At 49.9% G+C, this 25,497-nt stretch overlaps 1 protein-coding gene across 6 annotated transcripts in view; it reads right to left on the bottom strand.

Moving 5' to 3' along the window:
- Positions 1-25,280, bottom strand: part of POU2F3 (POU class 2 homeobox 3) — a 74,465-nt gene extending 49,185 nt beyond the window's left edge. For all 6 annotated transcript variants that reach the window (XM_072953764.1, XM_072953763.1, XM_072953762.1 and 3 more), the window contains exons 1-2: positions 25,052-25,280; positions 18,665-18,733 (exon numbers count right to left, since the gene is read on the bottom strand). In XM_072953764.1, the coding sequence (XP_072809865.1) occupies positions 18,665-18,697 (33 nt within the window). In that variant the 5' untranslated portion in view covers positions 18,698-18,733; positions 25,052-25,280. The remainder of the gene's footprint in view (positions 1-18,664; positions 18,734-25,051) is intronic.
- Positions 25,281-25,497: the final 217 nt, after the last annotated feature.

The following is a 25,497-nucleotide window of genomic DNA, read 5'->3' on the forward strand; positions in this document are numbered from 1 at the left end:
ATAGCCGATAGGACCAGCTGATGGATGGGAGGTGGGGTGTACAGGAAGGAGCGGAATCAAGGATGATTCCTAAGGTTGGACTTTTTCCATAGAGAGAGTGGTGGCACCATCCCCCAAGATGGCGGAGACACAGGGAGGAGCGAGCAGGTGGTAGAAAATCAAAAGCTATGTTTGGGGACGTGTGAAGTGTGAGATGCCAGTTAAATATCTCAGGAGAGGAGAGGAAATGTGTATGGACTCAGGAAAGGTGTCAGGTAGGAAGTACAGGGTGGGTAGTTATCAGCCTAAAGGTGGTATTGAAGGATGTAGGACTTGATGAGTTTACAAAAGAACCGAGTCCAGATGAAGAAGAAGATGAAGGTCAAGGTTGGGAATGATAAGAAGGAGCCAGCAAAGGAGACTGAGAAAGATTGGCTACTCAAGTGGGATGAAGCCCGGGCAAGCATGGTGTCTGGGAGGCAAGAGAAGGTGTTTCCAGAAGGAGGTGATAAGAAACTCTTGAATAAGACCCAGAAAGGAAGAAAAACACTTGGGGGCCAAAACAGCCTGACTTGAAGGTCCTTAGGGCTGTGAACAATTTAAAAAGGTCTTTGCTTCTGATTTCTGTGATGCCATTAGAATGTTGTTTGTGAGAGCCACAAAATGTAAACACGAACAAGCAAGTGTTCAGAGAGTAGGTTTAAAACTCACCAGTCAACAAAAGTAACAATTTCTCTTGCCCAGGAGTGTTTCCATGGCCTTTCCCCAGAGGCCTCTCAGCATGAGGACGCGCCTGCTGCACCTGGAGCCTGAAGCTGGGGTTCCCTGTTCTCTGTATCACTGCACCAATATCACTGTCCAATCTTCCTAGAGTCCCAGGCTGACCACATGGCTGGCCTGGAGGCGCCTGGGCCGGCCAGGGCCTCCCCTGGGGGACCAGCCCCATGACACCCCAGGAGAGCAGAGAGTGGCACTAGCTCAGCGCTGGACACTTCGTAAGGGCTCGGTCCCCCAGAGTGATTTCAGTTCTGACTCTGATTCCACTGCTAAGCAGGTCAGAGTGTTCTCAGGAGACATGGCTTTCCCCAGGGCCTTTGGCCCGTGAGAAGGAGCTCAGAGCATCTGGGGGTCTAGGTGGAGACACGGTGGCATGGTCTAACAGAGGCATTAGCTCATTCCTGTTGAAATTGTTGATTCTCTCTCCAGATCTGGCTGGGGGGAACAGTCTCAATCCTCATTTTACTGCTGCTTCTTCCTGCTTCTCTCCCATGGTCCACGGGACTAGTTCCACCTGGCACCTCTCCCTGCCCAGCCTACAGGGAGGTGGTGCCTGGGAACGCTGGACCAAGATCAGGCTCATAGGGGTTCTGCTGCTGCCCTAAAGCTCTAGGTTGAGAGTTGACTGACGAGCCATTCCTAGGACTCAATTTATTCATCTGTGAAACAGGGAGGAAGGCAACCCTCTCTAGAGAAAGGAAGGGATGCAATTACTATATTGTGGGAAATACTGATCCACTCTTACCAGAAACCTCTGTCCCTTTAAGGTGTGGTGTGGAAGACCAACAGGGCATCCTTGAAACAGTCCTGGACTTGTAGTCGGAGGATTAGGGCTCAAGTCCCAGCTCCATCACTTCCAAGCTGTGTGACCTTGGTCAAAGTAGGAAGCTTCAGAGTGTGGGGCATCTCAAGGGCAAAATAAGGTCACAGTTCCAATCCCACCTACATTCCAGGAATACGATAAAGTTCAGCTGTAAGCTGGACGCACTGTCCAGCAGGGCACTGGGCTCCAGATGTCCTGGCCACTCCTCAGTCAGGCTGAGCCTGCCTCTTTGTCAGGGATTTTGCACATGCTGTTCCCTCTGACTGGAATGCCCTTCCACCCCTTAGAAGGTAAGCCCATCCTCTAAGACCCAACTCAAATGTCACAGCCTCATGAAGCTTATCCAAAGCAAGAAAAGGATTTCCTCATCTGTGTTTGCACATCTTTTACTTATATCTCTTCCAGCATATACCACATATTTTAGAATCAGTGTTTTGTGTGTCTGTTTCCCTCATGAAATTGTGAGCTCCCAGAGATCAGGGTTATTATATCTTATTCCTTTTTGTACCCTAAAAGCCTAACACAGTGTTTCACACCTAGTAGGAGCAGACTGACTGTGTGTTTAACTGACCTAAATTACTAAGGAACCGCTGTGAAAACCAGTCTTTTATTCAGATCTATGAAACCACAGGCACTACCACCTACAGAAACCTGAACACATTCTATTTCCACGTTGTGTCTCCCTCTTTGGAAAATGGCAACCATCTGCAGGAAAAAAAACCCCCAAAACAAACAAACAAACCCAAAAAACAAAGCAGGACAGACACATGGGGCAGGAGCATTATTTTTAGACCTGGAAGGACACTGAAGCCCAGCCTCAGAGGAAAGCACCTTGGGGTGGTCATGCAGCCTCACAGACCCTAAATTGGGACTAAAGCTCTGAAATCTCAACTCTTATACTCACACAATTGTCCCAATAAACCCACTGCATCCAGAGTCCAACACTGAGAAAACCAAGCATTAGATTTTAATCAACAGTTTAAGCAAATAAACAGGGTAGATACTGATCAAATTTGGAAGTGCTTTTAAACAGAGCAGATTAATCCAGGCAACTAGATGATGCAATCAGGTTTAGAGAATATTTTGGTTGATTCTAGTAGGAGCCCCAAACCAACAAGATAAAATGTAACAGGAATAAGTGTAAACCCTGCCTTTAGGTTAAAAAAATCAACTATATGAATAAAAGATAAGGGAGGCTGAACTCTACACTTAGAAATGATTAAGGGGGCAAATTTTGTTTAAAGTTATGTTTTATGTTTAAAATTTATGTTGTATGTTTTTTACCACAAAAAAAAAAGAAAAAAAGAATTTTTTTTAAAATTAGGGAGGTCTGTTTTGACAAATAACTCTAACCCAGAAAGCTACTTTTCTTCTTCATACTGGGTGATCAACTTACGTAGTCAAATTGCACAAAAGCATCCCCTACCTTTAAGACCATCTGCTACATGTGATCTGACAATCCTGCTCTACGTACACATCCAAAGGAAATGAAAACAGGATATCGAAAAGCTATCTTCACTTCCCTGTTCACTGCAGCATCAGTCACTATAGCCAAGATAAGGAACCAACCTGTGTCCATCAGCAGATGAATGGTTTAAAAAAAAAAAGCGATAGAAACACACTGGAATATTATTCAGTCATAAGAAGGAAATCCTGCTATTTGTGACAATGTGGATGGACCTTGAGGGCGTCATGCTAAGTGAAATAAGCTAGACAGAGAAAGAGAAATACTACAAGGTATCACTTATCTGTGCAATCTTAAAAAAAAAAAAAGTCAAACTCATAGAAACGGAGAGTGGTAATGTGGTTGCCAGACTGGGGGTGGGAGTGGGGTGCAGAAATAAGGAAAAGTTGACAAAAAGGGTACAGACTTTCAGCTATAAGATGAATAAGGTCTGAGGATCTAATATATAACACGGTGACTGTAGCCGATAACACTGTATTGTATAATTAAAATTTGCTAATGGAGTAAAACTTAAATGTACTCTCTCACACACAAAAAGATAAATATAGAGGTGATGGATATATTAATTAATTAGACAGTAGGAATTCTTTCACAATATATGCACATATCAAATCACATGATGTACACTGTAAATATCTTGCAGTTTTATTTATCAGTAATACCTCAATAAAGTTTAAAAAAAGACTACGTGCTACAATGTGGAACATACTGAAGTTTTTTCAACAAATACCAATAGCCAACCTCCAGCTAGAAAAACAGAAATAATCTCAGTGAATATATACAGTGATTAAAAATTCAGGTATACACAATTTAAGATATCTGACCATCAAAATATGTATACTCCCTTAAAAAAAAGTTTCTTCTGTACAGCACAGGGAACTATGTTCAATATCTTGTAATAACCTTTAATGAAAAAAACATGAAAATGAATATATGTATGTATATGCATGACTGGCGTATGGTGCTGTACATCAGAACGGATACATTGTAACTAATTGTACTTCAATTAAAAAAAACTGTACTCTATATTTTATATTTTCAAAGAGGTTAAATCTTCTAAAGAAATATAATATACCTCCCTCCCAAAAAAAGAAAAACAAAAACATAAAATGACTCTCATTTCTGTTTATTGGCAGACAGTATTTAGAAATAAACATACTGTAGTTTCTTGTGGGTGGTGGGGGAAAGGTGGGGGGGCGCTGGTGTTAGATATCTCACGTGAAACAGAAACAAAAAAGGGAGAATTTTAGCTGACTGAAGCTCAGTTTTGTCCAGAGTGTGCTGCGTATGTGTGGTGTAGCTTCTTAAAAAGGTGCTGCTAACCTGTGCGTTAACAGACAGGCAGAGCGTTGCAGATCTCTGCTGAAAGCATCACGCCCAGTTCAGGGTACCATTTTTTAAAAGGGACCCTGATGAACTGGGCCATAGAGCATGAGGACCAAGATGGTAGGGGACCTAGATGTCACAGCAAATGAAGGAAGGATGTTTAGCCTAGAGAAGAGAACACTTGCCTTTAGATCAAACCTTCTTCCTAGGATTGCCATGAGAAGTAAATGAGATTCGTTTTGTTAAGTGTGATAATAGAATTGTGGTTAAGAAGGGAAATGTCTCATGTTTTAGAGATGCATACTGCCATATTTAGGATTGAACTGTTATAATTTCTACAATTTACAAGAAAATATTCCAGTGACAGGAGTGGCAGAAATTTGACGGTTGTTGGGAGGGTAGGTAAAGCGTATATGAGGGCTCATTGGTTTAGGGTCTACTTTTGTGTGTGTCTGGGGAAACAGGTTAAAAATCAAATATTTTCCCCCAAAAATGGATGAAACAAATACGGCAAGATGTTAACAATTATTAAATCCAGGTGATGGCTATATGGCTGCTTATTAAGCTGTTTCCTCTCTTTTCTGTATGTCTGAAGTTTTTCAAAATAAAAAATTTTAAGGCAGTTCAATGAGGGAACATTTGAAAACACTTGTCACAGTGCTTGGTGTATAGTAAATGCTTAAGTAAATGTTAGTGGACTTTTCCTTCCTCCCCAAATATTGGCATGGATGTGAAACAGGCTTAGCCTGCAGCTCCAAACAGTAGAACAAGAGCCAGTGGAGGAGGCTATTGGGAAGCCGGCCTCACCTCAGTATAAGAAGGAATTTTGTAAAACGTGGAATTGTCCAGCAGTGAGACCTACCATTTCACATCAGCTGAGCTAGGAATATTCAAGCAGAGTTTGCTTATTTCAGGGATGTTAAAGAAGTGATTTTTGAATTGAGGGGCAATTTGACCACATCACGAGGGGGATCTCAGATGATCTCAGGGGACTGAAAATTCCTTCTGTCTCTGAAGTTCGAGGATTCAATGCAGCTGATTGAAATGCACCAGGGCTTTTCCCTCCCAGAAGCTGATCACCGTCTGCAGCATCTGCAGACAGAGGCACAGGGAGGACCAAAAATCTCTTACCATTTCCCTCTGTCCTGTTTGTTCTGCCTACAGATAAGAGGTAAGAACACAGAGGGAAGGGATGGAGCAGAAAGGGCTCACAAAGGAAGCTTCAGAATCCTTTATTTGGGTGTCTTGGGGACAAATGGGTAAGATCTGTGTTAGGCTGGAAGGGACATCAGCTAAGTTCTCTCCAAGCCTCTTTTCCTTCTCATGGTCTCCTGGGAATCTCTGGGCCAAGAAGCTTCAAGCAATAAAGCAAGAAAGCAAGTGTCTTGGAATTCCGGCTCACAGGACTGGGAGGGACCTCAGGAGATCATCAGGGCATGTTCTCTGCCTTTGGGAAGATGAGCCATTATTATTCACCCCATTTTACAGGTGAGAAAACTGAGTCTCAAAAAGGTTAAGTGATATGTACAACTGACAGAGCTTTAAAGTATGGGCATGTGTATATATAAGCCATAGGGGAAGACAAGAATCCATATTTCCAACCTCACTGTTCTTCCCACTCAAGCATGACTGCACTGTTAAGCATCGCTTAAACTCAGACAATGTCTGAGAGCTCCACCCAAACCCCAGCTTCGATGCTCCAACTCCAGCATCTCCCTGGTCCCACACGGTACCCAGAACTGTTCATCTATACCAAAGAGGTGCTGACAAAGTAAGAGGCTGAGGCTGCAGTTAGAGGAATTTGGGATAAATATGAAGACAACATCCCAGTCCATAGTAAATGGGATTAAGTGACTGAAAGAGAGTAAAAGGCACCTTGAATTGTGCGGGAGCCCCAGGATTCTGCTTAGAATCTCCTCAGGCCAGGATGGCCGTAGTACCCAATGAGGTCCTGACGAGAAAGGCCAAGGATCAGCCTGTCGGAGGCGCCTGGGGGTCAAGAGCAACTCCCACCTCTGCCCCTCCTCCCCTGGCATCTGGTGGGAACCAGGTCAGCAGTGCAAGCCACCTGGCAAGGACCCTTGCCCTATGGTAGACGGGAGGAGCTGGCTCCGGCCCTCTGCTTTCCCACTTCTGAGCTGTGGCCTCGCAGGCCCGCTGATTTGCATGCTTTGGCAGCCCTGGGATGTGAGTTTGCCTGGGGAGCAATTCTCTGGGTGAGGGAGGTGGAAGTACAAGAATGGAGAACTGTTCCAGCAGGATTTTTCACTTCTGCCTGGTAAACATGCAGGGCACAATCTGCAGCGAGGCTGCGCCTCTCCTGTTTCTGGGCTGCTTCTCCTCTCACCAGCTCCGCTCCCAGCAGAACCCAAAGACGTCCAGTGTCACTTTATGTCCCCTTGACAACCTGCAGGCACTTCCCAGATAGCAATGATTAAAGTAACGAGGACCTTGGAAGCACTCCTGGGCCACCAGCCACCAGAGCAAACCAAGAGACTTCCCAGTGAGGTCATTTAAACCAATCAAAACAGTTTTCCCCAGGACCCCACAGATACTATGCCTACCTTTTGAGATTCCTCCAAGGAACTGGGGACTGTTGCCTAATGGTCAGAGTTCTGGACAGAGAACACAAGGTAAACTGAGCTTGAGGGTAACTTCAAAGGCTGTTTTACGTTGGACTTTGGGCAAGTGGCTTAATCTCCATAGCCTTCAATTTCCTTTACATATTAAAACAAAAAATTCTGTCTGTATTCTGGCCACTTTCTTTGTAGGAGCCAAGAAATGCCCAGGAGGACCCTGCGGGTGACCCCTGAAGCCACCTGAAGAACAGGACACAGGAGGACCTTGATGGGCTGTGGGAAGAGCCCCGCCTTAGGGGCTGGGAGATCTGAGCTTCAGTTAGCTAGCTGAGTGTCCTGGGCTGTGGATAGCAGATGCAGAGATGCACCGTGTGTGCGTGGGAACCACGCTCAGGGCAGACATCACTAATGGATTGCCGCAGTCACTTCCTTTTCTTAAACTCAGTGTGTACTGACCACCACCAATGATCAGAAGCAGCTCTCCTGAAGAAAACTGCTTGTTATCCAGGACAGGGTGATCTCACAGCATCCCTCCACCTCTGACTGTCTGTGGATTTGGGGGTTTTCATGATTGAAAGCTTCTTCCTCTCTAGAATGGCAGAGTAAACATGATTGACCTCAGGGCTTCCTTGTGACACAGCTTATGTGAGTGTCCCAGTGGCTTTCCCCACCTGCACGGTCATGAGACTGAACCCTGGAGCCTTGCTCTCTAGCCCCTCCCCACAGATGTCAGGAGCCTGGGGCGGGGTCCCTGTGGACGGAAGGGGCTCTGATGCCACCTTTGCTAAAAGGGCAGCCCAGCATCCTGCAACCTCCCTTTGTTATATGCCATGTCATTCTTTAATAAATGGAGGTCTCCTCCCCAGGCTCTTCTAGTTTTTTAGGAAATATAATCTTCATTTTTCTCTCAGTCTGAGCTGTAAGTGAGACTCTTTGGGGCCCCTGCATTGACACTGCTCTCCCTGCTCGCCACACATTGAGGCCGCAGTCATCACTCGGGGCCCAAAGTGGGCAGCATGGTCAGACTCTAGGCTGAAGGAGCATCTGGGCAGATAGATGTGCCAGGTTCCAGAAAAAGAGGCCAGGAACTCAGGCCGCTGTGGCAAGAAATGGAACCAAATGGCCAGGTTCCCCGCCAAATCTCCTCTCATAATCCCCAATCCTGGAAAACAATAAAAATCCAACTTCAAAGAAAGAATTCTGTTAAATAAAGCCAGGATTCTGGTCGTACCTGAATAAGCACAGGTTAGAGAAGCACCTTGGCTGTTTTTTTTTTTTTTCTATCAGAACTTTTTCACTTTCTAGGGGACCACAGAGAATCCTGGTGCTGCACCCACCATTTACAGGTGAAGAAACTGAGTCCCAGAGAGGACGTGTGGTGAGCAAAAGGTCACACAGGCAACATGTGACAAAGCAGGAACAAAGCAGAGAGCTCCGATGCCCAGACTTGACTCTCCACCACAGCCCAGGGGTTCCTTAAAGGTCACCTCCAGACCAGCCCCCGCTCCCACTCCTCCCTAGCCTTGAGAGAGAAAGGTTCAAAGAGGTTTAAGCTTGCTAAGAGACACTCTGCTGCTCCTTTCCCAGGGCTGAGTGAAGTGGGGATGAGAAAGGCGGGAGGGAAGAGCAGGAGGTACTGGGAAGGGTGTGTGGTCCAGCTCTAGTCTTCACATGGGCACACAGACATCCTTCGTGCGGCTCAGGGGGCATGTGTGCAGGAAGAAAGCTTAGACGGGAGATGCTAACTCGCATTTGTAGAACAGCACACACTTCCAGGAGCTGCCACAGATACACTCTCATGTTATTCATACCTCACAACTCATTTCACAGATAAGGAAACTGAGGCTGGGTCATGGCGGTGCCCAAGCTAGAAGGAACGAACGTGGATCTCAGAGCTCTGGCTGCAGGGCCAGTGCCCCGGCTGATATGCCTGGGGTCTTGGGAACATGTACTATGTTTGTTCCTTTCTGTGCAGGGCATGTTCATATCCAGTCCTTATTTGAGCCTTGCCTGCCTGTGAGGTCTGCAGGGCCAGGAGTCCAGAACTCCTGGTTCACCAGAGAGTAAACAGAGGCTCAGAGAAGCTGGGCTTGTCAATGTCACACAGCAGTCTTCTGCATCGAGACACCATGTCCTTCCCTCACACTGAGTAAAGCCTCTTCCTCTCCTCTGGGGCCTGTGCTCCTGGGGCTGGAGCGGACACTTCTGAGGGAAGGGGGGAGGGGAGAGGGAAGGCTTTGTTCAACAAAACACACACAAGAAAACCAAAGGACAGAGGACTGCCTCTGGGGGTGGGGGGAGGGCTTTTAAAAAGCAGGGATCTCAACCCCCTGCTGTGACCTTGGGAAAACCATTCCCCTTTTCTGACCCCAATTTCTTTCCCCATAAAATAGGAGAATGGGACTAGATCAGAGCATTTTCAAACATTTTTGGCAGGAGAACACTGTTTTCAAATGATAGGGATTAATTAATAGCTGACATTTACTACAAACCAAGCTTTGTATTAAATATTTTATACAGTGGACAGCATTTAATTCTCACAACCATCCTATGAGTAGGTTCTCTTATCCCCATTTTACAGATGAGGAAACTTGAGGCTTAGTGAGGTTAATCAACTTGCCCAAGGTTACTGATTAGTAAATTGCTGAGTAGAAACAAGCCCACGTCTGTCCACCAGCCAAGACTGACCACACCACGGTGTGCTATCTCCAAATGAAAACACACATGCAGTCACCACAGAAACTTGAGCAAAAAAAAAAAAAGACCTTCAGATTTTTCCAGAACTGTAAATGTCATCTAGTCTCCTTGAATCTCTCCCATCTCTAAGCAGTGGATCCTGGGAGGAGGGAGTTTTTCCACCAGCTCCCTCCCTTTCTTCCTGCCTTTTCCTGTTGACCTGGAGTCAGTTCCTTTGGGGGCCCTTTGCTAAGGCAAGCGTCCCTCTCCCAGGCGCAGGTGTCTGTGACAGTGTGTTGGCCATGAGTGAATGAATTCACAGGTCGGTCTACTCAGGACATTTTCATCTTCCTTAACGAGGGTCTCTAGATTGGCTGTTGGGTCACTGCCCCATCCTGTGGATACTTTGTCCTTCTGATACTGGGACTGGCAAATAGCGTTAATCTGTGGCAGGCACTGCTCTAAGTGCTTTACAAATGTTGGCTTATTGCACCCTCACAGCAACACTGAGAGACCTCTCTCTATTATTACCTGCATTTTACAGACTAGGGAACCGAGCAGAGAGACATTAGGTAACCAGCCCAAGGTCACATAACCAGTAAGTAGAGAAGCTGGGATTTAAATACAGACTCTGGCTCCAAAGTCTGTGCTCTCAATGCCGGCACCTCGGGAAGCTGGGGGCAGGGGTGCCCTTCTGAACACATCAGTGGAACTGAGGGGTGCGACAACCCACAGCTTACAAATAATGACTGGTGGGCAGAAAGGGTCAGCGTGTGTTCACAGATCTCAGCATCTTAGAGCTAGAAGTGACCTTAGAGACACTCCAGTCCAGACCCTTCATCCGATGCACAAATTCAGGCCAGAAGATGGAAGTGACCTGTTGGCACAGGTTTGTGGTAGAGAAGAGTCCAGAATCCCTCTCTTCTCACATCTCCCCAGCCAAGCGAGAAGGTACAGGCTGTTTCTCCAGTTTCACTGATAGAAAAACTGAGATGATCAGTCCGTTGTCAGCAGAGGGAGGTAGGCCTGACCTGAGAACTAGAACTCACTCAATGGTCCTCAGGACACCGGAGGGTGGGGGAAGTGGGGTAAACTGATCCTGGGGCAGGAGGGGATGGGGACCCAGTCGGTTCTCCTAGGAGGCAGAGACCACTAAGACCCTGCCTAGCCAACCACCCTCAGGTGTCCAGGGGCCTATGGGGACAGAGACAGGGAGGGAATGGGCCAGTCCAGTGTCGTCTTCCTTTGATACTTTGGAGCCCAGAGCAGACATTTCCCAGCCAGCTTAACCCCTTTAGTCCGTGCTTCCCTCCTCAAGAAAATCTTAATCATTCTCATTTGAATTTCAAATGAACTCTCCCCTCTTCCCTTCCCCGCCCCAGCAGGCTTTGAGGCAGGGATATGGAAATTCACCCTGCAGTATGGAAATCATTGCCCTATGCAAATTGGGCACTGGGACCCCATCGTCATAGCAACCATGGGGTTTTCTCTCCTTTCGGCACCTCTCTGGGCTCTCTGACTCAGATTTTTTGTTCCTCTTCCCAGACCGGATGGGTACGATGGGTAAGCCCCCTACTGGGGGGCCTCAACAGGCAAGTGGGGTGTCCCTCACTGAGGCGCCCCACGGGGCCCAGACCTGCTAGGCCACCTGCCTGCTTCTCTCCTGTGAATCTGGACCCAGCACACCCAAGTGAGACCAACTGCTGGGTTTTTTTTTTTCCCCAATGCTAGCATACTCCAAGGATGGGGTCTTGATGGTGGTGAGGAAGTTCTGGAGTCTGGAGGACCCTGTGGAGATGCCCCTAGAGGGGGAGAGGGGAGAGAGGGATGGGAGGGTGGGCTTTGGTGATGCCAGTGGCAGGAGATGGAAAGCAAGGCACAGAACCTGTATGTAAAATGCCATGCAAATCAACACCTATTATTTTTTGAGTCAACAGCATGGATGCTTTTTGGGAGATGATTGCAGCTCTGTTTCCCATGCTCCTGGCTTAGCACAAAGGCCTGCCCTGAGTCTCCTGGCCCATGCTGTTACCCCGGGAGCTCCCCAGAGTGAGCTCTGGCCCATGCAGGAGCCAGTGAGGGACTTCGAGCTGTCAGTGGCTAAAGTCCCTAGAAATGAAATTCGGCCTCCTTTGAGGGCTCTGGTCCTTCTGTGAGCCTGATCAATCCTGCCCCACCTGACCCTCAGGCTCCAATGAGGGGGACAGCAGCCCCTGCTGGGATATAGCTTCCCTTTTAAGGGAAATTGACTTTCTCCCCTTGGCTGGGCGGTGGGGAGTGGTGAGCGAGGGGATGTAAGGGGAGCTGGACCCGCATCTCCCCTCAGCGTCTCTTCCTAAGGATGGGTATTCTTGGGACCTACTAGCAAATGCTGGTGGAGACTCCAGCTTCGGCCTCCCCTGCCCCTCCTCTAGCTTCACAAACCCCCAGCCACCCCAGCCTGCCTTCAACAGAGCCTTGCCCAGAAATGAAGACTGCCAGTGGTTTCGCTCTGCCCACCTGCCCTGCCCCGAGGGCCTTGGGAGGGGGTTGTGAGACTGTGAGCTGTGTGTGTGTCTGTCTGTGTGCTCGGGGGTGGGGCGGACTGAGTATCACTGCATCTCAGTTGCCTGGATGTGAGCTGCTCTTCCGGCCCCTAACACTTACCCTAATTTGGCTGCCCATTTCTCTTCAAATTCTTTTCCCACTTGTTCAGCACTTTTCCATACCAGGTGTTTATTGCCCTAATTGTTTCTTGAGGAGGAGGGTGGACCCAAAAGACCAAAAGCATTTATGCACAGCTTGTAGGGGAGAAGGGTTGCAATTTGGGTACCTCAGTGGGTACCGCAGCCCGGAAACTGCAGTGGTTCCAGTCTTTGCTGCTCCAGCCCAGGCTCCCAGCCTGTGGGGTGTGGGGGGAGGTGTCATTCTACCCCTGTGAGCAAAGGACACGTGGGACCTGCCTCTTCTGCTAAATCTCCCGACCATCATCCCCATGACAGCCACAATGGGAGTAGGAGGGATGCTAAGAAGGTCATAAAATGTGGCCCTTGGGATGCCAAAGGAAAGGACCATTCTTACACACATTCTCAACCTCTAGGGCAGGGTACCTCCAAGTGTGGTCCAGCACCCAGGCTGGTCTGTGAGCTCTTCATTAAGGTCCAAGACCAGAAGCATTCTAACACAGAGAATAAGAATTTAAAAGTGTCCACAGCACCCCCAAGCATGTGATTAGTGGGCACTCCCTGTGTATGCGGTGTAGACCAGCTTGGGCCCTGCTGAATGTGTGTGGTGGGTACGAACTGCATACCAGTCCTGCAAGGTGGGACCGCAGACTGGTCTGTGACAGACTGGAAGTAAAGTGATTGGTCCTGCAACCCACATTGTTTGAGAAGCAGGGCTCTAAGGAATGACCACTGAGAAAACCAGGCAGCTCTCTGGATGGTAAAAGAGCACACAGATGCCCCCCTGCCCATCAGGCCCCCTCGTTTTGTCCCCTCTTAGGTTGGAGAGAAAAGGAGGTCCGTGTTCTTCCGGGGGCTACAGAGATGGGAGCTGGGGAGGGGCCACTTCCTTAAAGAGACCTCCAAAAGGAAGCGACATCGGTGCCAGGCAGGACTGGCCCAGCTACCCATCATCTGAGCAGCCTGGCCCTGCCCTGTGGGGTTGGGTTTGGGAAGAGATGGGTGAGGAAGTGTCTGTGAGTGTGGGGCATGGCACATGTGTGAGCTGCTATTGTAGCTGTTTTATTTGCTAAGATTCACTGAGTGTTAGAGGCAGATAGATGACTCCTGACACCACCGGCCGCTCAGCTGAGATCTCTGGCACACAGAGCCACAGTATGAAGCCTGGGTGGTGAATTAATATCTTCTAATCTCCTTGCCACAGAAACTGGAAACACGATGAGTTGGAAGCCACTCTGGTTTGAAAAGGCCAGAACGAGAGGCAATGGGCTTAAGCTGCAGCACGAGAGTCGTAGGCAAGAGATAAGAAAGGACTTCCAGGAACTGAGGATTGTGTCCTACAAGAATAGGTGGTCAACAGAAGTGGGGAGGAGTAGTTTTCTTAAGGATGGAGGATAAATGAGGGAAAAATATCTCTAAGAATAATAAATTCTTTTATTTTCCAGGGATGGTTTTGAAATATCTCCAAAGGAAGAAAGAAGCATGGACAAGATATCTTCTCAGAATCCTTACACCCCCAGGAATTCATATTCGTTCCTCCCGGACACCTGGAGGGGCTGTGGCTTCATTTTTCTCCTCCAGAGAGGTATGGGATAGAGTGAGTCCCATCGAGGCACAGGACCAGAGTAACGAGGCTTGCATCCTACAGGTCACCTGGCCCACCTCCTTCATTTTACTCCTGCAGTCCTCTCCTCCCCACATTATGGGACTCCCCACGAGTCTTGGACACAAGCAGACTTGTCCCACATTGCACAGTGACAGAGCTTTGTCTTGTCTCCTGAATGTTTCTGATAATGATCAACCTAATGATGGATTGTATTTGTATGGTGGCGTACACTTTGCAAAGTGCTTTCACACCCACTCTGTCATTTAATCAAAAAAGTGTGTGTGTGTGTGTGTGTGTGTGTGTGTGTGTGTACCCATGTGCCTCATTTAGAAAGGACTGACAATAGGAGACTCTTGCAATTTCCCTCAAGTCTCACCCCAGCCCCGGTACTTCCTAGACTTCTGTCCTCTCTGTCATTGAAAAAATAGTCTTATTCCATAAATATTTGGATAAAAAATATACACATCCCTAAAAAATCTTCTGCCTGCTTCTGTCTGGAACCTCACCTCTTGGTTGCAATGAGAACGGTTTCTTTAGCCTCAGCTTGCTTTCTTGGGGACTCAGGAGGGTGGAGATGGTGAGACCCCAGGAATGAACTGACAGAGAGGGGGTTTCTCATCTTGGGTCTGTAACTCATTCTTTCTTTGGGCCCTTATGAGACACACTAACCTCTCTTGGCTCCCCTATATAATCCTGTCCATTCCTTCTTAAAACCATGCAGAAAGGTCCCAGAGTTCAGTGAAGAGACCCTTAACTCTTCTGCAAAGTGTGCACACACAGCTAACTCCCCTTGATGGTCCTTCTGGAGGGTGGGGCACAGTTGGTGACTTTGCCTCATGGGTAGGCAGTTGAAGCGGAGAAGACGGACAACAGGAGGGGACGACTGACAAAGCCCTGTCCCACCCCTCGCTCACTTCTAGCCCCCCCTTTCCTCCCCTGGGCGCCCCTCATAGAGTCCTTCCTTCCCAGATCTCTGAGCAGGACAAGTGTGCCAAGACATGTGCTTCACTGTCGTCTGGGTCTGCAATCCCCACCCCCGCTGCACCAATGACAACCCAGTCTGCAGATTGCAGGGAGCCGGGGCTGCTGCATTGGTGAGGATGATTTGGGATGAGAGAAGAGATGGAGAAGTTCTCCCTGAGGCTAGATTCTCACCCTCCACAGTTCACCAAAGGGAGCAAGTGGACCCCAGCCCTTTCCCTCTCTTCTTTAACAAATAGTTTTTGCACCAGGCAGGACTTCCGCCTCTTGGATGAGAACAACCCACCAGCAGGGGCTTGGCTCCCCTCCAGCCCCTTTTGCTGGTGCCACCCTCCATAATTTTGTCATCTCCCTGGTGCTGCCACTCTCTTGTGTCCCCTGTCCCTGGTTCCCTATGTTGGTCCCCATCTTTGGGGTAAAAAGTCACTAGAAAGACCCAGGTTCAGTTCTATCATTTGCTGGCAAAATCAGCTAACCAGCCTCAATTTTCTCATCTGCAAAGTGGGCTGGTAACATCTACCTTCATGAGTTGTTTTAAGGGCCAAATATATTAAAGTGTTTGAACGTGCTCCTCCAGACACGAGTTTGACTCCTGTAAGAAGCTGTGTGATCCTGAGCAAGTCAGTTTCTCATTCTGAGCCACAATTTCCTCACTGATAAAAACGGGGATTGTAAGAATTAAATCACATGATGCGTGTAAAGTCGACTACATGTGCGTGGGTGTGGGAGGGAGGCCCCATGAATGTAACTGGCCGTTCCCTCCTTCCTCCCAAGCCCACGGTATTTGTCCTCCCCTGTGTTGAAGGCCACGCTGTGACCAGTCAAAAGTCTTTAGGTTAGCTGCAGGGGTGCTTGAGGGTGGTCAGTTACAGAGCTGGGGGCTTTTGAAATGTGGGTAAGGCTATATTCTTACCAATCGTTCAACTGAGAACAGAAAAAAATGTTGTCAGCCTCAAGAATGAAGGAAAAGTGAAAACAGATAGGGAGATAAAAGGAAGGATAGCAAAGCTGGTAGATCAGAAATCTAGAAACAGCTTGGCTGCAGTCTTCTGGGGAGTGTGGAAATGGCACTGGCCAGGGGATCAGGAACTTTCTCTGGTCCCTAGTGCTGTCACAAACACTCTGTCCTCTGTCCCTCCATGTCTTGGCTTCCTCACAGGCAGAAGGAAAGAGAAGGATGAACTGCCTTGTCTCTGCCAACCAGGAGGTCTGCGTCTGGACCAGGGGACACTCTCCTTTGCAGTCCTGGCAAGTGTGGATGGGGAAATTCACTTCCCTTTCCCAGCTCCTACCTTGTGCCCATTGGGGATTTCACACTACACAGAGGGTGCTCTCAGGGAGCTGGGGATTTTTAGGTCACCTTTGTTTGTAGTTCCTTTAAAACCCAGGGACAAACCATCCCTTAATTCATGCACTGCTGGGAAGGGGAGTCTGCCTATTAAAAATCCAAAGGAAGCCATTAAACCAAGTTGGTAACTACTGTGACTCATAAAAAGGTTTCCTCGGTAAAAAATGAGTCAGAACGACTTTCCAGGAAGTTTGGTTACTTTAATTAGCTACCTCTTTTTTCTTACCCTTAAAAACATGCAGTAATTTGATGATCATGTAAGGGTGGATGCTACCAGCCACCAAGCTGAGCCCCTAGAAGTGCAGGATCGGAGGGTAGAGGCATTCCAGACAGCATGGACTCAAGTGTCTCCTTGGAATCAAGGAGGAACTGCACAAAATGCTTCCCTGAATGGCGCAAGGAGTATAACCAACCTCTGGGGCTGACCCACCTGGTTCGAGAAGGGCACCCCAGCTACCTGCAGCCCCCAAACACTTAGCAGCAAGGCTCACTGTGTATATTACAGAATCACAGAATTTTAATGATGCCGTTAGATGTAATGATGGCCACAGCTGTCATATGCCAACCATGGTGCTAAGGGCTTTAAACATCTCAGTTAACTCTCAACTGACTCTCTAAGATGGACATTAATTGTCCTCTTTAGAAGAGACGAGGCTAAATTAACATATCAGATCACATGACCAGTAAGCGCAGAGCTGTGATTTTTACCCCAGGTCTGTTTGATTCTAAATCCATGCTCTTCAAAGGTCATCTTTTCCTGTCCCCTAGGAAAGCAGAATGGCTGGTCTGAGGTCACATTTTGAATTGGCAGTAACTGGGTTGACAGCCGTATTCTGAAAGTCAAGTTTATGTCCAGATTCTCTCTCCTTCAGCCTAGTCTGTGCAGAGCTCCCCCAGTCCCAGATAGGAGGCCAGGACTTGATGAAATTGTTCGTAACACTTTAACCTTCCTAATCCTCACCCAGGACCTGAACCTCCTCCCTAGCCTGGCTCACTTTTCAAGGTTTTACGTAGCTCCTTTGCACTCCCAGCACAGTTACCGACTCGGTCCCGTAACTAACAGCAGGGCACCCGTGCTAGTCTGCTAAGTGTGGTCTTCCTTCCACGTGGACACTCTCTACCCGGGGCAGTATATCTGGCCCAGGTGAAAAGTGTTGGCTCCAGCCCGCCTGCTACCTGCCGGGAAGAGGTGACCTGACTTCTCCTGAATCATACCTTCTGGTCCTTCTCTAGAGAAGAGTGTCAGAGCAGAGCTATGCCTGTTACTTTTCAGGTGAGCTGATCTGAAAGCCTTGATCGAATTCTAGAGACTAAAGGGAGTTTTCTTCTCAGTTGGGGAAAACAGATGCCCCACTCCATAGACCTTCAGTGAAACACACTCAGCTAATAAATCAGTTGACAAATGGTTGCAACTGGCCCACCTTCTCCTAGCTGTCCCCATACAAAGCAAAATATAAAATCTGTAGCTCAACCTGTGCAAACAGACACTGTTTCAATACTAAATTGGGGGGCAGAAAAGTTTTTGGTAAATGCACCCTGCAGATGCCTCCACAAGACCCCCAGTTATCTTGTCCCTGATCCCGAGTCTTTTAGCTTCAAGAGTGGAACTAGACTGCACCTGAAGGCTTGGGAAAAGATTTTAGCTCTGGGGGACATCGATTCTCTTCCACTTCTAATTTCTACGCCTCTAATGGTCCAGATGAAAGACTAATTGAAGTCTTGTTGGGATGCTATTAAAGTTATTTGGTGGTGTTACAATTTATGCTCATCTTTCTTTAAGTTCTTTTTAATTATATGGAGCTTTCAAAGTAAGGCTTGGACTATGGAGTTAAAAGCAGAGAGCTATGAAACTCTCTTCTCAATTATTTTTTCTATCCTCTTTCTCTTATTCACAAAGCAAAGTCATCACCAGGCACCGAGCCTTCCTTTCTGGGTCTATTTACCACCCACATGCATGTAATTTGGAAGAGGAACACCTGTACAGGGGGCCTCTTTGGTTAGTTCCTTGGGTAGGACTATTGAGAAATCTCTGGTCAAAAGGCCTTAGTCCCCATCTACTAATGACGGGTTCTGCCTTCTGCCGGTCTGTCAGTCAGTTGCAGCTGGGAACACAGCCTGCTGCTTCTAGGGGTGATGGAATGACATATCAAGAAGTGAATCTCCTCCCTAACTTCTTTCTTTTTAAGGGTCTGGCCCTTTCCTAGCCTAGTTCCAGAGGTTTTGTTCCACTGTAGACTAAGGTCTACTGTTTGAAGGCTCCAGGATCCCATCCCCTGTCTCTAGGGAATCCCTTTATGTCTTACGTCTTAGCCTTAAAGACCCAGTGGGTCTGACTGACTGAAAGGCCAACCCAAAAGAGCTACCACACTATTTGACGAATCCCAGGAACTCTCTCCTACCCTGATTTTTCTGTCTCATTCCACAGAAGAGAAGACCCTTACCTGTCTCCACCTGGCTGAGAGCACTTCGAGCATCTGTGGAATCTGCTACATCCCCACTCATCTTGATATCTGCAGGGAAAACACAACTAATTTTAATAACAGGTCACAATTCTTCTTGCTATGACATATGTGGCTTTAACTAAACAGAGAAGATGAATGTGTAATTACAACAACCATCAGACTTCAAATTCCTGATTCCTGAACATACAACCATTAGAATATTCATAAGCTTGGTGCACATATCCCCTCCTCCCAGGCTGGCCTCCTTTCTCCCTTTCTCTAGGGCTACTGCAGGGTCTCCCCCCTTTGCATCATTCATCGCCACTTCCTTCTCACCAGGCTCAGTAGGTAAAAATTTAACAAGGGGAGGGGTACAAAGAGGGTGGGGGATGGGGGGAGAATGCTTCTCAGTCTCCATTCTCATTTCCTTTGGGATTTGGAATGTATGTTATTTTTTTTTAAAGCAGCAATAGAAATGTCCATCTCCTGTCTCCCGTTGTAATAACTCTACCCTGGGAGGGAAGAGTACCCTTGAATCAAGGCTTGCCCTTCTCATCTTTCTTCCCCAATCCTGCCTCTGTTTTCTGTCTGTCTCAGAGATCAGCCCACTGCCTGCGGACTGCTCTAGCTCCTGTGTGGCCTCCTTGGAGATCCTGTCCTTTGGGGACCCTTACCTTCTCTCCTTCTCCTTCAATGTTCTCAGGGAGAAAGGGATGGTGGGCGGGTCAGTGCCCCGCAGAGAGAGAAGACCGACACAAGGCCCCCTGTCTCAGCCCCCAAGTGCTGCCAGTCCGGCCTCTCTGCCCTGCTTCGTTTCAATAAATTAAACATTTACCCACAACAGACAGCAGCCACCACCTAAGAGGCCCCTAAGTCTCCTCCAGTGTCAGCAGAGAGAAGCAAAGAGGCAACTTTGAACTAACTCACTCTGTCGGCTCCTCTCCTTATTAAACCACCCAAATACTGAAGCCGTTAAAGACGAAGAATATTTTATTCAAATTGTGTTGACCGCCCCCCCACCCCCACCCCCACCCTCTTCTCTGGGGCAGCATGTTAACCCTTTCAGACCAGATAAAGTCTTGGTGAGCCAATTTGCATACCCGGCTCCCCAGCCAATCCTGGGTAAGCAGGCAGTCTTAATTTGCATCAGGTAATCAGGCAGTTGGCAGTCTGGACGCCTGATGTCTGGAGATGATCAGGATGAGGGAGAAGGGTGGACCTCCGCCCCAGAAAAAGCGGGAAGAAACCTCCCCCCCCCTTTTTTTTAAGGGCAAAAATGTGTGTGGCTCTGGCAGAGATTTAAACTGGGACCCCTGGGGGTGTAGTGATTGCAATGCAGGAGGGGTGGCTGCCATGCCAAACAAGACAGAGACGATGGGGAGTCCACAGATTCTCCAGCCCTTGGAACACCCCAGAAGCAGTGGAAGGAGTAAGCAACCTTGGGAGCCACTGTAATTTGAGGAATATTTTTGAGACTGGACAAAGTGATGACTTTCAGGCAAATACATGGCGCTCCATAGAACCCTCCCCAGACATCCACACCGTCCTGTCCTGCGTGGTTACAGACCTCTAGGGGAAACCCTGCAACCACACCCACCACCCCTCCCACTGTACTGCATTTGGGAAGGCATTTCTTGAGCTTAACCGAAGTCCTTCCTGCTGCAGTTTGAAACTTTCTGTACAGTCTGTCATGCATAAATATGCAGAATAACTAGTGGGGGCCACCTGGGCACATCTGCAAAGGGCTTCTACAGCTGCTTGGCTGCCGCTCCCATGGGGAAATGGGCTTCGCTTCATCCCACCCATGAAGTCTTACCCTGGAGCTGGGCATCGCCTATTACAGATCAGCTCAACCACATTTCCCCATAGGGATTCTTCAACAGTGCTGATTAAAAATCAGAGGGTGCCTGACGGGAGGGAGCAGGAGAGGGGCGAGTTCTCACCCTTGGCGGGTTTTTTAAACCTGCTTCACTAGTGCCAGGAATTCAGTTCATGGGTTTTGACAGCAGACAGACCTGGATTTAATCCCAGTGCCATCAAAACTAGCAGGGGCACCCTGGCCACATATGTGAACCTCAATTTTCTCAGCTAGAAAAATGGAGAGAAAGATATTTACTTCCCAGGGTTATTGTGAGGAACAAATGAGATGCCTGGCACAGTTCCTGGCGCAAAGGAAGCACGTGATAAATGAATTAACTAAAGAGATACTTAAGCTTCCTTGGTAGTCCCTTCCTCCCATTTCAATAAACAGCTTTGGTTTCCCGTCTCACACTGTTGTAATTTGTCCTTTATGGGAAGCCATCTGCATTCTCCAAATTCTGGTTTCATCGGAAAAATGCTCATGGGGACAGGAAGAGTTTAAGAAGGGGCAAGGCTGGGATGATGATCAGGTATTCTGAACCAATTCATTTCAAACTCCTCATGTTTAAGAAGGATAACGCTTTACCTAAAGCATAATTTTATGCCTCTAAACCACTCTCCTCCAGTCCCCATTCTGTGCACCACCCTTAATCCACCCAAAAGCCGTCTCACTGATCCTTTACGTTAGCATAAAGGTAGTCCTAATCATATCTAAAAAATAACTTTTGAAGGTTGAAGGTCCCACACTCTTCCAGGACATCTACTCTTTTGATGTACCCATTATGGGATCAACATTGTGACACTTCAGGGTTGGATGGTGATTTGAGTCTGAATGGTGAGGCAGGCTAAGATGAACTGTAAAGGCTCTTGGTAAGTCCCATAGGATGCTAAGATACTGAGAACCTGTCCTGTTGGGTAGGAGGCTGAGGCTGATGGGTGGGACGTGCTCTTGGGTCTCAGCCTAAAAATGGGCCAACACCGAAACTCCCTGAGACGCCATAACCCTTCACCTGTCGGACAGCAGTTGCCGCGGGTGAGAGAGGTGCGGGGTGGGGCCAGGCTTCTCTGCTGTTCTTATCTCTGCCGGTGACTGAGTCGGCTCCTTGCCATCACTCCCTCCCCTGAGGAGGCTCAGTTGCTCTGTGTAAGAACCCTGATACCAGACACACAGCCCCTCATTTGCCTCATGGGGGTCACCACACGCTGAAGCTGGGGCGAGATGTTGGCCGCTGGCCTTGCTCTCCCCGTGCCTTGGCATGACCCAGGAGTGGCCCCTCCTTGCACATCTGTGGCCCAGGATGTGTGCAAGGCTGCAGGAGCAAAGTCCAAGAGACAGCACCTTCCCCAGGCTGCAGACGGACAGGGCACAGCGTCTCCACCTCCTGGGCCCAGGCTGTGCCGGAAAGCAGAGCCCTCTCTGCTCTCTCCTACTGTCCATCTCCATCTCTCTGGAAGGGATTGGAGCTCCCTCCTGACTTCTCCCTCCCACACTCCCTGCTGGGGGCACTTCCACCAGAGGGAAAGCAAGGGGCTCACCAGTCCTACTTCTGAGCTAGCCATGCTCCAACTCTCCCCTGGGGGAGACGCCTCTTCAAGAGAACTGCATCTCCTCTCGCAGTGAGACTTTCCACCCCAGTGCTATTCCTGAGCTGTGATGGGTATCATTCTGGGAGACCTGATCCTTCTTCCCCAGCCCTGATGGGGAACAGCTCACAGTGAGGAAACGAGCACAAAAAGAAATGACTTCAGACTAACCAGGTGCCCCCTCTGGCTGGCTCCCCACTGTTTTGTCTCTTCTCACCCTCCTGAGCTCTCTGACTCTTGGCTAACCCCCCGCCTATTCTGGGCCTGGGAGGGGAGGAGCCCCTCCTGGGCTGGGGTGCCCCTGTGTCTGGTGACCCCGCACCTGCTCAGGTGTTTGTGCTCCCTCCTCAACAAAATACAAAGTGTTGAGGCCCCACGGCCGGCACCCAGGTTATCAGAGGGAAAAGATGGGCTGATTCAGGAGCAGCAGTGCTCATGGAACTGTCCGATGGGGGGCCCAGAGCGAGCCTACACCCCACTTTGTGTGCTCCTGTTCCTCCCTCCCCCACCCAGACTGTTCTGGTGAGTCAGTGGAGGAGGAATCCCCAAGGGCCCAGGACTGGGAGTTCGCAGGGGAAGTGCTGTTTATAGAGTCCATTGGATGCAGGATCGCTGGGAAGGGAAAAATAGCGCTTAAAAGAGACCAAATTTCTGCCAAGAGGATCCCAGACTGAGAGACCCTAGAGAGAGTCCCCAAGGAGACACCCCATAGATGGGCCCCACAGCAGGACCCTCACTGAAAGACCCTACAAAGACGGCCCAGAGCAAAAAGTCCACTGAGGAGACCTGGCAAAGGGAGTCCTCACATGGAGACTCAGTCAGAGAAGCGCCACTGAGCGATCCCTTTGAGGTGCCGTTTAAGGAGAACCAGACACCACAGAGGAGCCAGGAAACCTCACAGGGAGGCCAGACAGCCCTGACGGGAGGCTGACTGCAGGAGGGGCTGGGGAGCCATGGCAAGCAGACGCAGACAAATGAATCGATAACCCACCCAAAGTGGATAGGGACCCCACCATGGATTTAGCTCAGTCTCCCTCTTCGTGTCTGCCAATACGGGACAGGGCTGGGTGGGGTGGGGTGGGCTTCTGCAAAGCATCAGCCCAGAGCCAGGCATGGGGGCCTTGGCCCTCTCACCTCAACCTCATCCTCTCTCCTGCTCTTAGCTAGATCCTTGGCTGCCTCCCTGCCAGGTCCCAGCTGTCCCACCTCCTCCCACTTCCCCCAGAGCAGAAGCCTCCACAAGACAATGAGGTGGAAAACCCCCAGGAAGTCTCTGATCTTGGTCCTAAAGAACTTTCCACTGGGGGCCCCTCTTTCTGCAGTCTTACTCCTATGCATACCTAGGCCTTCTTGGTGGTAAGTTAAGAAGGAAAGTCCGGGATCCCCAGCTACAATCGGCTCCATGTTGGTGCCACGGGATCCGGAAAGAGACTTCCCCCAAACATTGGATGATATCCAGTTGGTTGGTTCCCTTGGCATCACCTAGCCCTTCCTGACATGTCCTGGCACCTGGGGATCCACTCACAGTCAACACCTCGCTGTCAGCCTGCTTTCACGCAGCTCTGCCAGGACTGCGGCTGGGGAACTGGGGCCCCTGCGTCTCCTACTGCTGCTTGATTTCAGGACTGGTGGCTCCAGGAAGGACCAAAGCCTCTAGCCTGCTCTGCTCCTTGGGAGATAGGTCAGGAGAACTGCCTCCCCTACTCTTCCTCCAGAAAGGAGAGCAGATAACCAAATTCCCTGTCAATTGACCTGAAGTCCTTAATAAAGGTCATTCATTGGGTGCCGCTTCATTGGAGAGGCAAGCTGCTGGTTTGAAACGGCCAAATCATGCTTATCTGTCTCCACTTTGAGTCCGTCTCTGCTCGAGCGCTCAGACCTCCAGCAAGCCCGCCCTGACACCAAGCCCCCAGGATTAGTAGCTTCTGTCCTTGGCCGGCTGGGGAAGGAGGGATCTGCAGGCTGAATGGAGGGGCCTTGGTTCACTCCACACCCGCAGACCCTTCACTCAGGGAAACCGACTCTGGGCAAAGCATTTCCGTCTCTTAGGTCCCAACCCTTGAGGAGAGGAGGGCTTGGTTTCTGAATCCATGCGACATGGGACATAGGGGACGTATCTTTCCCCACGCCCTCTCGGACACAGGTGGAAGTTCCAATCCCACAGGCCCCTGTGCAGGCTGCTCCTCCTGCAGGGTCCCAGGAACTGTCGCCCAGTACCTGCGCACAGTCTCCCCAGCTCCACCACGCACTGAGCCTACAGCACCACCTGACTCACAGAGCAGGTGAGCAGGTACGCCTTCACAGGCAGGCTCTGCTCCACCTCCTCTCCCAACACACATGAGGACAGGTAGACTCACCTCTGATACACATGGACACATGCTTCCATAGGCCCTAATCAATACATGGGTGGCATGGCACCTGCCCCCGGTGTGCCTCTGTAAATGCCCTGCTCCACTCCTTCTAGGCGCCCCTAGACCTAACAAATGTCCACTTTGTCCTGGCTTCACAAAAATGCCCCGGACACCAAACCAGCAACATGTGGATACATGTATTTCCCTCATTTCTGCACTTGCAGGTCCACACCCCTGGCTGAACGAATGAGCCACCCTTCTGAAATCGGTGAACAGGACAACTTCATGGAGACTACAAGCCGCTCCGCATGCCCACCAGGTCCCACACAGCTGCCGCTCTCCAGATGCCAGGGCTCTCCAGATGCGAGGCGTCGGAAGCCCCCCAACCCCCGCCACTCCGGTAGCCCCCACCTTCATTCTTCCCTAAGGTCCCCCAGACGTTCTGGCGCACGCCTGCTCCCCCGGTGACCCGCTGTCCACACTGCCCCCTCCTGGCCGCTGGGGAACAAGACCCCCCAAGAGCGGTGCCCCTTTCCTCGGCCCTTCCCACGCGCAGTGACACCTGTCAGAGCTCGCGCCCTCCGCCCCTCACCTGGGTGCATGGGTTCCAGATTCACCATCCTGCCCCAGGCGGGGCCAAAGCCAGCGCCCCCCCAGGCCCCGCGCGTCTGCCCCAGCCGGGCCCCCGGGGAAGCCAGGGTCTCCTTCCTCCCGCCCCCGGCCGCCGCCGCCGCGGGAGCCGCTGTCGGAGCCGTCGCCGCCGCCGCCGCCGTCGCGCGCTCCGCCGCTCCCGCCCGGGCAGCACTCGGCGCGGCCGGGATTGCCACACTCCCCAGGTGAGCACGCGGCGCGGCGGGGCGGGGGCCGCGGGCCACGCCCCCTGGCAGGGCCCCCGCGCCTGGCCCCGGGCCCAGGCAAAGCCGCGATTTGCATTCGGGGGAGCTGGGGGCGGGGGGCGGGGGCAGGCGGGGTTGCCGGGGCGGGTCCCGACCCTGCGGAACACCTGTCTGCCCCGGCCAAGCCGTGGGCCTCTCCCCA

Source organism: Vicugna pacos, chromosome 33, assembly GCF_048564905.1.
Source record: "Vicugna pacos chromosome 33, VicPac4, whole genome shotgun sequence".
Classification (NCBI taxonomy): Eukaryota; Metazoa; Chordata; class Mammalia; order Artiodactyla; family Camelidae; genus Vicugna; species Vicugna pacos.